Source organism: Micropterus dolomieu, linkage group LG02 (assembly GCF_021292245.1).
Source record: "Micropterus dolomieu isolate WLL.071019.BEF.003 ecotype Adirondacks linkage group LG02, ASM2129224v1, whole genome shotgun sequence".
NCBI classification, from domain to species: Eukaryota; Metazoa; Chordata; class Actinopteri; order Centrarchiformes; family Centrarchidae; genus Micropterus; species Micropterus dolomieu.
Genome location: NC_060151.1, coordinates 10,481,816 through 10,495,357, shown reverse-complemented (window position 1 = coordinate 10,495,357; position 13,542 = coordinate 10,481,816). Strand labels below are relative to the sequence as shown.

Sequence of the window (13,542 nt, the reverse complement as noted above, 5' to 3'; positions counted from 1 at the left end):
TCGTGGAACATATGCAACAAAACCGCAGTCAGCGGTTACAATTAAATTGTCAAGTCATTTAGAGATAGCGAGGGCGATACCGGATAATGGACCGGTTTCTTTCAAAATAAAGCTATTGCTAACGAACGCTAACAGTGTACTGTATGTGCGTTTCTCAAGAAAGTGTATATTTTGAAAGCAGAGTAATCGGAAGTGTTGTACGTATTTAAATACGCAATGACGTCATCCAAAGAACCGCCCAGTCAGCTGTGTTGTTAAATGTCAGTTAGCCAGCCAACAGAAAATAACAAGCTATTTTGGCGTTGACATTATGGATAAAAATGCTACGCGATTCAATGTACAACTGTATATTTATGATCTGTCGAAAGGAATGGCTCGCAACCTCAGTCCTATCATGTTAGGTAAGTAGCCTACTGATCAAAAAAAGACAGAAAATCCGATGCAGCCTGGCCTTTGGGACAAATAAGTGACATATACCGGGTGGAGATGCCTTCTCGACCGTGCCTTGAAATTTAAACTGATTTATGTTCCTACATCCTAATGAAGGTACAAAGGTCGTTATAGCGGGTTGACAAACTGCTCCACTTGTAAGGTACAGCTCCACGGAGCTAATTAAGATCATCTCCTTCCACCTTCTTCTCATTACTTTCCCCATTTTTTTGTTACAGGAAAGCAATTGGATGGCATCTGGTATGAATCTCCTTTCTGTTAATTTGACAGCTGGCTTGCCTGGGACCTAAAAGTCAGACCTCCTGAGTCATGAAAACACTGCTTCTCATATAATGTGTGGATCCAGCAGGTGTTGGCCTGTGACTCACTTCTGGTCCCACAGCAAATAGCATAGGAAATAAATCCATTCTAAGAAACAGAATACTGCTAAAAACAGCCAGTGTCAGTGTGTTTAATTATGTCCATGTTCATTTGTTTTATTCTGAATTTTGCCTAAAGTAATTTGGGACCAATTTAGGAAATCATAAAGTGAAGCATAATTAGACAAGGGCAGTTGTAGGATAGTGGACACACCAAGGAAGTAGCTTGCAACACTTTGTCACAAAATAACACATCACACATTAATCAAGAGGGGATCTATAGGCTACAAGGCTTGATTTGTCCATTTAAGTTATTCAGCAGTTGCCCCAATCTGCAATTACTGTAATGATTAATTGTTTACTAACTTTGCTTTGTGGCTTGTTATTTGTTAAAGAGGCATTGGCACTGGCACTAACATAGGGTTATTCAGACTTGAATTTACCCCTGTGATAACTTTGTGCTTTTCTTCCAGGCACACAGCTATAGTGGCATACGGTGATGAGTTCTTCTTTGGAGGGGAGGGGATCTCCAGCTGTTCACCGGTAAGTCTGTAACAAGGGGACTGACCCCCAGCTGTTTCACACATGCTCATGAAGGAACTGTAGACTATCTACCTTAGACTGCTGGACACATGCAGAGGACATGAGATGTAAAAACCCAAGAGGGTGAAACAGCCACATTGACCTATTAACACCTGAACAGTTCTTGGTTTGATTCCTACAGTATCACTCAGATGATGTGTTCCAGCTGTCATTGTGCATTACTGCTAAAACAAAATCTCTCAAAATTCATATGGGCTGTTTGTTGTTTGTATTAAAAGTTTGGCACAAGCAAGACATTATCAGGTTTCTAGTTCATTGCTTTGAGATGCTGCCAATTACTAGAAGGCCTGTAGGCATATCACCAACTTAGTATTTCACATGCTCCTGCTCTCAAGTGTTATTTTGTGATGACATTTTAAATCTACCTGAATTACCTCTACTTCAGTTTGTGATTTCCTACATTTCCAGAATATTTTTTAAAAGATTAAGGCTGCCTTTATTTAATTTGTCCACAAACTGCACCAAAAGACAGAAAAACCTACAACATGTTAGTTTGTCTCTCTCTTTTTTGTCTGCTTGTCAGGGTGGGACCATGCTGGGTCCTCCAGACACAGTGGTAGAGCTGGGTGAGACTGAAGTGTCGGAGGAGATTTTCATGGATTACCTCTCCTCCCTGGGAGAAAGCTCATACAGGTCTAGTGTCTTCTTCACAACATTTTTCTTCCTTCCCTCATACAGGAAAGGTAGCAGTTGATTATATATTAAATATAACGTCCTAAGGCAGACACACACGCATGTGAAAATAACACATTTTTACTCAATGGTCACAATGCACGAAAGCGGTTATCTGATGCATTAACTTCCATTCTTTCTCGGTTAAGAGGTGACAGGTATCGTCTATTCGAGCACAACTGCAACACCTTCACCAACGAGGTGGCTCAGTTCCTGACAGGACGGTCCATCCCCTCCTACATCACCGACCTTCCATCTGAAGTCCTCTCCACGTGAGTGTAAAACTCAGTCTTTCAGCTGCCCATACCTTCCATCAGGTCGAGGTCAGGTCTCTGCTTGTTTTAAAAAATATGTCCCCGCTGACAACCAAACACCATGTGACCACGCCTGTGTCCTGATAAAATCTAAACAAATCTGGCTTTACACTTAAAATGGTCATTCATTCCCTATTCTCAGGTGCACTGTGATGTATTGTTAGTAGAGCTAAATTATGTAACATATGGACTATTATAACTATGTGTTCTGTGTCTGTTTCAGTATGCTTTCTTGCGATCTTGAATGAAGTTGCACAATTTAAAAGTTAATGAGATGTAGCCCTCGGAGGAGTTTGTAGCGTGCACTAGCTGGACTTGTTCCACAGTGTTGAACTGTTGTGAAAACTCACATAGAGCTCTTTTTTTATCATCACATGGCAAGTCAGAGGGGCAGACACGAGTTCTACCACAAACCCAGTGTGACTTATCTGCCTTTAAGAGAAAACAGGCAGCACTAGTTGCTGCTGTAACAATGACAAGGCCCACAGCTTATGTGGTAGCTGCCTGGATGGACTCCAAATTCCAAACCTGCCTTCAAAAGTTTGCTTCACAATCGATAATTATCTGTAAAGGAGCTCCAATACATGGTAGCAGACTTAGAGTGTACAGAGTGGATCATAGTGTCTAAATGTCACATTAAATGTAGGGGTTTTCTCAGATATTTCCTCGGACAAGGCCTTCAATGAACAGTTATACAATTGTGACTCTAAAATTCACTGTAGGAGCCAAAACAAATTAGGTGTTTTAAAGTGTAAAATCACTTGTTAACCCCCCATAAAACAGAAAACCATCTGTTCATACCAGTGACATGGGAATAGGTTTTAAATGTATGGTTTAAGCCAAAAATAGTGCAATGATGGTGTTATGATTCAGGTTAGGATATCAAATCAAATCTCCTCCTTCCATCTCTAGGCCGTTCGGCCAGATACTGCGGCCCATTCTAGACTCCATCCACATCGCCCCTCCAGGAGGCAACGTCATCAACGGGGGAAGAAACATGTAACCCGAGAGAGCAGCAGAGTCCCAGAGTGTTCCCGAGGTCACTTCCATTGTAGTCAGTCAGTGAGGAGTCTCAAACTTATTGTCTTTCTTTCTGTAAATAAATGACACACTAGCACCGGAGCTGACCGCATTTTTGGAAGCTATAACTGATTACTGACCAGTTAATTTTTAAAATACATAATTTAACATAATTTCCTCCCTAAAATGTAGTTTTATAGATTTACATATAGGTTTATCGATACTACTTAGGGAGATCTCACAGATCTTGAAGTTTGAGGATGCATCTAGCATCAAATCACATGAGGATGCACTGATCAGCCCTTCAAAAACAGATGGGATTTTGGGTTTAGCAGCATAGCCAGATATAAAAACAGTTACTTTCCTACACAAAAAAATTACTTTGATGAATGTTGCCTTCTTAGAAATAAGTCTTTGGAAAGTCAGATATCCAGTTAAACTGTTTCAGAAGTGAAATGGTACTTATTATATAGTATATATTGTAATTATATTTAGATGCAACTTAATTTAGCTCAGCTTAATTTCTACTTTTACTCCACAACATAGAAATATTGCACTTTTTACTCCACTGCATTTATCCGATAGCTGTAAACCACATACAACATTAAAATACCTCTTGCACATAGTGCAGCCAGCTTATTTAGTACCTTAACTTTTGTACTGAGGTACAAAATGCTCCTTTACTTTTTATTTTCACCAGTTTTAGGTATTGCAATGTTTATTTAACCACTTTTATTTTTCATTTTTCATCACTGACATTATTACCAACATCAGGTGTCTGCAGTGAGAATCATCTGCTGCTGACTACAATGGAATTAATCTTAGTGTTAAACAAAATGTACACTTTGCATAGATATGTTTAATATATTCAATTCAATGGATTCAGGTTGATGGAAAATAAGATGGTTGCATCTTAGAGAGTTTTTTAATGTCAATCATGTTTTAATTTTGCACTTTTCTGACTTTTGGTAGCCTGTAGTTAAGTTCCCATCAGTAATCCTTTTCTTCCTGTAATATGTGTCTTTACTGTTTCTGGTCAATTCAGCTCTTCTGTGTTCGCCTGCCTGCTGTACCTCACATTATCATTCCATTTATCACATCTTTTGTAACATAACATACAAAAACATGTTGAGTGTATATCTTTATAGCAGTACTGGGGGACAGTTCATTGTAAATGCAGTTATTCCTGCGTGTATGAAAGTAAACCCTTGTTGACATTTGTTGATGGCAGACAAAAGTGTATGTCATGCAAGGCAACAAGAACGCACAAAAAACAGTTCCAGGTGCTGTAAAAACAATTTCCTAGGCAATCCTGGCCTTTAAAAAACAGAAACATATTTCTTGGTCAGACAGAATCAATAATATGGTATTTTGGTATTAAATCTACTCTCTGATATAACTGAAAGTGAACTGCACCACAGCTCTGTTATATGACATATGTTGTGCCTCTTGGCCCGTGTTACCAGCTCCACAGGGAGATGCTGATCGTTGAAGCATTTTGTTATACAATTCTTTGAGAAACACATGCTTTAGTTGCCATGTAGATAATCCTAAACAACTTCACATCCACAGATTTTTAAATGTAGAATTGACCATATGCTGTATTATCAACTTAATAACAACCTGCTTGAGTCCTTTAACAGCCACCAGAGTGTGTTTGATATACAATACACCTCTGTGCCTTCATTCCCCTCTGCTTGGCTACAGTCACACTGTTGGGAGTTGGCATGGTTATCGTACAGCACAGATGGTAACGTCCTACGCAGTCTGCATTCAAAATCTAACACTTGGCTTACTGTATGAAGGTCCAGAAATCCTATAATACACAAATGAGGTGAAAAGGGGTCAGAGGTAGTAAGGATCCCTCAACTCACTAATATTAACAATGCATTCAATTCTGCAGGAAACTGTAGGAGACACTTGAAAATCCTCCAGATTATACAACATCTGGATCCAGTAATACTCATAGCCTATAATCTTAGTGCGTAATACACTGGACTCTGCCACCAGAAAGAACACACAGCTGTCTAATTTAAAGATAATGCATAGATCACCTGTTTTTTGGGGGTTAATCTGACTAAGACAGTGTTACACACATGAACCATATTGAACCTCATGAGCCTGAACAGAGTGATGGATGAAAGAAGCACAGAAAAACAAGAGAGCTCACAGAGTGATTAAACCAGCATTAACTATCATAGTGTTCTCCTGCATCATCCATCTTTCACTCTGCACTCATTTCACTAGTGCATCTGCACAGGAATATTGGATGTGCAACAATACAAAACTTTATTTTTCAAAAGGTTTAAACTGACATTTGTATGATGTATTAATAACTAAGTATTTGGCGACTTTTATGTTAATTTCCCTTTAAAGGTTCAGTGTGTAAGATTTAGTGGCATCTAGCGGTGAGGGCTACGAATTGCAACTAATTGGCTCATGGTGCATTTACATGCTCCACGGACGGTCCCATTTCCCGAGTTGTGAAGTCGTTCTCCCGACTTCATTGTGTGTTCATGTGCTCTTAAGTCGGAATGTGGAATCAACATGGACGCTACTACAAAGATGTGTTGGATTAGCATTATTAGAGCATATAAACAACACGGAGACATCTAGTTTACTCTACCTGTACAGCAAACTAACCATTTTACAAATTACATGTTTGCAAAATATGTATTTGCAATACATGATTTTGCGCAAATCAAAGTTCTGTATACTTCCCTATGTCCCATGTACACTTTATTTCTCTTTTTACAATAAAGATTTTAGGAGTAAAAAAAAGATTCTCATTATTCCAACACCACGGTGTCTGACACACTCTTGCTCTTGTGCTAAATAATAAAATGTTATTCTCCATTTGGCCATGTTTCTTCTAATAAACCAGTTGACAAAAGGCACTCTGTAGAGCCGTCTACTGTAGAAACATGGCAGTGCAACATGGCGACTTCCATGTAAGGGGACACGCAGTGTATGTAGATAGAAATGGCTCAATCTAAAGTAATAAAAACATAACGGTTCTTTACATGAGGTCTTTATACACCACTGAAAACATAGTCATGTATATCGTAGTGCATTTCTGTCAATAGAGCCTCCTAAATGTTACACACTGAACCTTTCAGAGGCTAGAAAGCTCAGGTGAATCTGGGTTCTGCTACTTTGCCTTCTGCTAACTAACTGACATGCTAAAAGACTGCTGAAATGTATAACTGCAGAAGTCCCCTTTGTTGCTCTGATATATGTCGTTGCTGGCTGCTACCTGTAATGTGAAATTGCAATAGTTCTGGATATTATTCCCTATTTAAGTAATCTAACTAAAACAGATAGGTTTATGCATATTGTTTGTATGGTTTGTGTAATTGTTTTTGTAATTCTACCTACATATAAAGCCATTGACTGCAAATTTGAGAATATCTGGTGTTATTTTTTAACATTTCAAATAGCTTCTTGCTATTTACTTGCAACTCTGTGCACATGCATCTTTTTTTTTTTTTTACAGCATGCACATATGAAGTAAAAAAATAATGTGTCATTTGTGCAAAAATACACATTGATGGAATTATTGTAAAGACTACAATATTTGCACAGTTTCAGAAAAATACAAATTTGTGAGATGTTGAGGTCTTTTGAGGACTTTGATCATTTATTACTGTAAAAAAAAAAAACCACAATCAATGGTTGAAAGAAGAAGAGATGTAATGGAATTGAAGTTTTTGTCATATGCACTACTCAAACTACCTTAGCAGTAGGTGCTGGATTAAAAACAAATCAGTGCAATTGCAATACAAGGAGGATCCACACACTGGAATTACAGTTTCACCCATCTAGAGGTCTTCTTCAAACAAATACCCACAGGAAGGAAAGGTGTAATACACTATTTAATGTAAAATGACAAATGACATCATCTAATCATTTTCATATGGATAATAACTAACTACCTTGTTATGAGGAAATAAATTTATATGAATAGACATACAAATATAATTCGCATGCATAGTGTTGCACAAATATCCAATCAATAAGTCACAAAAGATACCAAAAAAAGTCATACTCTTATTTCATCAACTTTTTCAATGCTCAAGTGTCTCGGTGCTAACATTGTGACCGACCAACCTGTTTTAAGATTATCACAGTGCTTGGTGATGGCCTTACTGCAGTTCTTTGAGTGTCCACAAAGCGACAGTGTTGCTCTGTCTCTAGCTAGGGATCCGTCTTCAGGACAGAGATGGCTCCTGATCAGAAGGTTGCAGTTTCAAAACCCAGGACCAAGCAGGAACTATATCAAAACATTGCTATCAAAACACCATAGCCAGCAATGAACGTTGACAATGTTGTATTGAGTAACTTGAGTAAATTGTGAGTGTGCGTGTGTTTTAAAGGAAGTGAATGCTCAGTAACACTGGGAAAAGCGAAAGGTTAATAGAAAGCAGCTAATACCATTTTACATATATTATGAGTATAGAACCAATTAAATTTCATCATTGTTCAGTAATTTCAATTTCATTACAGAAATATACTAGCTCTTGTCCATGCATGCCGTGCCATCATTTTGTCAGCTGAACTCTGTGGTATAAGTCATATGATGGCAAAGACAGTATCACTTTTCCAGATGGCAGATATCTCACTGTGCAGCAAAACTGTTGTGCAGACAGATGTGAAGCCGATTTGGTCCGTGGCCTTTAGATCATCACCCCTCCTACGAGAGAGTAGATAATAAATGCAGACAGACCTAGCCTGTCCTTGATCCCTGCGGCTGAGTAGCTGAATCAGCTCGGTTAGTAGCACAATTATGAGTATCCACGTGACACTTGACAAACGTTAACCTTCTCTCCAACTACAAGGGTACTGTCAGGCTGGCCAAAGTTGTTAGCATGGCAGTACCTCTGTGACAAAACCCAATGAGTCACAGTGACCGTCCTGCTGGGGTGACAAATCTTTCCATGACACATAGGGGTGACTTGGCGTCTCTTCCTAGGCTCTATTCTAGCAGTGGTACAAAGTTTGTTTTACTATATTTACTGATGTAAATAAGTTTGAATATTAGAAGCCTAGTGTCATACAGTTCAGCTAATTTGTCCTCAAAACACTAGCAAGTTAGATCATATAGCCTACAAAATATATCAGTTGCATTTGAATAAAGCACAGATGTACATTTGAGTGTTTAGGTGCAATTTTGATACCTTATACCTGCATTAATTTTTGGGCCACTTAGAGCAAGACATAAACACAACATTGACATAGTTTCATCTGATAAAGTAGATATTGTGAACATGTAAGCAAAGAGTTGGTTATTTGCACATGTAGCAGACTCGAAGCAACATTATTCCAAATCCAATATTCACTCAGCATCTAGCTCTGTTTTTGGTCTCCACCAACTCCTGAGGAAAATATCCGTTGCTCACCAGCTAGTCGCTAACTTTGCCTGTCTGATGTTTGTTGCAGGGCAGGGAGTGTAGGTGGTTTATTTGTTGAATTTTATGTGTTGAAAATGTTAGCACTTAAATGCTAACTTCAGCATGCTAGTGACAATGTTAACATTGTGATGTTTACCCTGTTCAAATAATCTTAGTTTGGCACGTTAGCTTGCAAACATTTGCTAATTAGCACTAAATAAAAAGGACAGTTGAAGCTGATGGGACCAATAGACCAACATTGCCATCCATAGAGTTGTACCACTAACATGGCAAAAAATATTAAAGAAGCTTTAAGTTGTCTTATAAAATGAATAGGAAAAATAGTTAACAGCCTCAGTGACAGTGAAGATAGTGTGAGTCAGTAGTTCAGAAGTTCACCACACAGCCTAAATGGACTGTGGCATGGGAGACCAGGTATGGTTGTAACACTTTTTGCTTTAGCAGCTATATAACTCGCTAATGTTTTTAGCTACAGTTCCCACATTTGTTAAACTACAAATGACACTAGTTCAATCCTCTACAAGAAAATCATATACCTCGTGAGTTGATTAGGTTAGGTTGTAACACATGCTGGGGTAAGTTGTAACAATAAGACAAAAGAAGCAAAATAGATGCCATACCATGTGATATGCTTCAAAAACAGTTGTAGAGAAATAAATGAACAACGTTTCTCTCTCTCTGTAACAGACTCAGTCTGATGACTCGCGTGTATGTAAATTTGTCTACTAGAGCACACTTACTTAATTGTATACTTAATAAACACTACTACAATGTACATAATTAAATAAATCTACAAAACTAACAAAAAAACCAAAATAAACATTTGTTCTTTTTCTCTATATATTCTGAATGTGCCTTGACAACAACCATGCATGATTGGAGAGGAAGTAGGTAAATACTGAAAGGATCTCATGACTCCTATCTTATCTCTAAATGGTAGAACTAGTGTAGTTACAACATTCCCCATGTTACAACTATACCCAGTCTCCCCTACTGCAAATGAATGGAGAAGTTGATTTAACAGCAGCTCCAGTTCCATCAAGAGGTCCTGATTTGTGTTTCTGGATATGCTACATAACAGTGTCCTCAAAGTGCGTGTGTATGTGTGTTGATGTCTGTAGGTGTGAGAGAAAAGAGGAATGCTTTTAGCAGGTAAGTGTTTAAAAGCTGCATTTCTGTGAGCTCTCCTGAAGGTTTTGCTGGGAGAACTACATCCCCACGGCTTAATGTTTCATTTAGCACTGATATGCATTATTAAAGGATTCATGTACCATTTTTGAAGGTTACCCTGCCACTTTGAGCAGGGAATAATTAATGTTTGCACTGCAAAGTAGCAGAGTGTCAGGTTCTTAGTTTTGGGTAACTGAAAATTTACAATTTGTCACGTTTCTTGCATCTGGTGTTTTGCAGGAAGACACCCCCTAATCTCATTTACAAATCTGCACGCTTGAAAAACACTATCCACTGCAAAAGCTCCTAAATGGCACAGCCTTGATTCTCAAATCTCGTTTGAAGCTCAGTCAAACCAAATTCAAGCAACAAACCAGTCAAACTATCTCATGCAGCTAAACCAGAATAAAATATCCACTATTGAACCAGATTTTTGTGCAATCTTAACCAAGGCACTAGAACAAACTTGACTGATATAATAATCTGTTTAAATATGTATTGCTCTCAATCACAGATACTTCCTTGTGTTGTCACAATGGTTGTCTCTACATTTAATTTAAATTCGGTCTCATATGAGTCTGGCTAAATGTTGTAAGCCACATCAGTAAGTGTGATGATTATTCTTGTCCAGTCATGCTTGCTCAGACATGGTTTCATCTCTGATGTAGGTGTCAGTTTGAATGACTGTCAATTCGTTGCAGCAGCCTCTTATGGCATGTATGAAATGAGGATATCGTTCTTTGCACTCTTTCACTCTTTCACTCTCTACCTCTTTTCCTTTGCTCCTCTTCCCTTCTCTCACCCATCACCCATCTCCATCCTCTTCTATCTCAGCTCATTTGTCATTTGTTCATTCCTCTGATCTTTTTCCTCACTCTACCTCTTCTCTTTTTCTATTCATTCATTTCTCACCTGTTTCACCCCCATTTCCTCCCCTTTCATCCGTCCTTCCTGATTTCTTCTTTCTCAAAATCCTTAATTACCCGGGGAGTTTTTGCTTGGCTGCACCTCCTCCGCTTTCCAGACCTCTCATTTCTCTGCTCGCCTCCTCCTCCAACTTTCTTGACTTTGTCCCTTGCCCTCTATCAAATTCCATTGCCCATTTTTGCCTTGTATTTGTAATGGGCTTAGACTTTACAGCTATTAAGTACTCCTTTGAGGGTTTTTTAAAGATAAGTTTTAAAAAAGCACTCATGCAAAGGAAAAGTATAAACAACCAGCGTTTCTGCACTTCATTGGGTTTTTGTCTGTCATGTTTTATTGTTTTGTCACACGGTCAAATGCACGCAAACACACTCACAGCCAGATATCTCATTTTTGTTTTCCGCTCATGCAGAAACATATTTCCTCGTGTTAGATAAAGGCTTAAATAAAAGAACATTGTCAGTCTTTGATACTAAGTTGCGGTGGAAAGCAAGATAACAAGGGTGTGACATCCTTGCTTTTGTTTGCTCTTTGTTCCCACTCTGAAGCTGTATGTCTATCTGTCCCTTCAGACCACCTCTATCTCCTTCCTTTTTTTCCTGCTCCAACTTGTCAGCTCCCTCCACAGGCAACCAGCTGGGGACGGGTCCAACCAGCTGGCCAGGTCACCGTTTTGGAATCACTTGGGTCAACAGCTGCTGAGTGCTCCTTGTCTATGTCAAGCCAAGGCCAGGATAACTGCCATGTCCTTGCATAAATACATAGATGCATAAATATATATAGGGACATGTGAACTGTCCTCGAGACCTTCTGCCGCATCAGTCACCATTTTCAGCCGTTTCCTGGAATGTCCTTGGGCTGTCCCATCTGGAGATTGCGTGTGTACCGAAGAGTTCATGTGTTTCTGCCTGCTTATGTGTGTGAGCAAGTGCCCGTACTATTTTGAACTTTCAGTGGTCTCAACTTCATCATCATTAGATCACTTAATGGAATAGTTTCAGCTTCTTGGCTTTAATGCGCAAGCTTAGATTAGAAGATTGATACCACGGTTATCTCTGTCATATGTTCGATAAAAAGATCCCACCAGCAGCCGGTTAGCTTAGCTTAGCATAAAGACTGGAAACAGAGGAAAACAGCTAGCCTTGCTCTGTCCGAAGGTAATAAAATACACCTACCCACACCCTCTACAGCTCATTGTGCTCAACAGGTTATATCTCCCTGTCCAAAAACAAAAGCATAAAAATGACATGTTGTGGAGTTACAGGTGCTTTTAAGCCTGACTAATTCCTGAAATCTTGTCGTCACCGTGATTTTGCAAGACAACCAGCAGTAAGAAATGGTCCAGTATATAACCCCCAAAACACTGCAACATGTCATTCTTACACTTCGGTTTTTGTTTGGACTGAACACAAGATATAATGTATTAATGATAGCTTAAGCGAGTGAATGTTAAGCTAAGCAGCAGCTGAATATTGAACTGACATTTGTGAGAGTGGTACTGGACTCTTTGTCTAATTCTTGGCAAGAAAGTGATTAAGGTTATTCCCCAAAAATATCAAACAAGTCCTTTAACAGTTTTCTACAAAATGCATTCATGCACACATACTATCCATACATGCACGGTCAAAACCAACCACTCATTTATTTGAAAATATCCTGTGTAGGTCAGAGAATCTACAGCATTGCAACCATGTCACTGAACAGGAAATTGCCTTTGTGTAGCTATCTACCCACACGTACACACACATTTCCACAACTAAATTGATCTACAGTGGTATCCACTGGTGTTAGAGTTGAATCTAGACTGCAAAACCCATTTTGTCCCTCATTAGGAGAAGTGTGTAGTCCCAGAGATGGTGTCTGTGTCTACAGGGACCTGATTTGGCACCGGTGGACCAGTAAGGCAGGGAAGGGGGTGAGGGGAGAAAAGGAGGTTAAGAAAGAGAGAATAAAGAGCAGGAGATAAGAGAGGGTATCACTAATTACCCGATAGCTGAGGGTTGAGGATAAAAGCATCAGCTAAATGAATAAATGTAAATGAGTGCTTGTTAATGGACATGTTGACCTGTATTGTATCACATGAAGTGTTTCTATCACCCTTACCAAATACAATCTTAACATTTTCAAAAAGGAACTCCTGGATGTCACATCAAGACAGTTTCAGTCATGTAGGCATAGTAGAGACTGTTTTGATTCAAACTGTGATATGGCTTACTAAATTTAGAACAAGCCTTGAAGCTGTAAATTCCTCAGTAGAAGCAGTGCTGGTTTATAATTTTGCATTTCTCGCATTTTCCACTTGATGGCACCAGCTCAGAACACTTCCATGCAGCTGTTATGGTGGTAATTTCAGTCGAACACACGTGTGTTTTTCTGGAAGGTATAATATGACCCAAGGATTTTTAAACATGTTATTTAGGTTCTCTTAATATGAAGTCATAGACAAGCCAAAGGCACTGCAGGTTTCTGTTTATTCTAATGCTGCGGGCTGACCACCTATGGCAAAACACCCTTATTACACTATAATTTTGGCCTAGTACCTTTGTTCTTTAAATCTTCAAGGAAAACTGCACAAGCTGACTCATCTACAGCATACCATGCGCCTACAGATGTGCATGC

At 39.0% G+C, this 13,542-nt stretch overlaps 1 protein-coding gene across 2 annotated transcripts; it reads left to right on the top strand.

Annotated features, from left to right (window-relative positions):
* Positions 1 to 226: 226 nt before the first annotated feature.
* On the top strand, positions 227 to 6,818 carry desi1a (desumoylating isopeptidase 1a). 2 transcript variants are annotated; one of them, XM_046074388.1, is made up of 6 exons: positions 227 to 401; positions 669 to 690; positions 1,283 to 1,352; positions 1,936 to 2,045; positions 2,234 to 2,356; positions 3,311 to 6,818. In XM_046074388.1, the coding sequence occupies exons 1-6, from the start codon at positions 311 to 313 to the stop codon at positions 3,399 to 3,401; spliced, it is 507 nt and encodes a 168-aa protein (XP_045930344.1). In that variant the 5' UTR covers positions 227 to 310; the 3' UTR covers positions 3,402 to 6,818. The 2 variants fall into 2 exon arrangements, with proteins under 2 accessions (XP_045930344.1, XP_045930351.1); XM_046074395.1 differs by lacking the exon at positions 227 to 401 and having other exon boundaries at positions 682 to 799.
* Positions 6,819 to 13,542: the final 6,724 nt, after the last annotated feature.

Excerpts from the sequence above, each read along its gene's own strand:
- desi1a (XM_046074388.1), top strand. The coding sequence starts at position 311 with ATGGATAAAAATGCTACGCGATTCAATGTACAACTGTATATTTATGAT. Across the intron at positions 402-668 it reads CCTCAGTCCTATCATGTTAG|GAAAGCAATTGGATGGCATC; the intron begins GTAAGTAGCCTA and ends TTTTTGTTACAG. Across the intron at positions 2,357-3,310 it reads CCATCTGAAGTCCTCTCCAC|GCCGTTCGGCCAGATACTGC; the intron begins GTGAGTGTAAAA and ends TTCCATCTCTAG.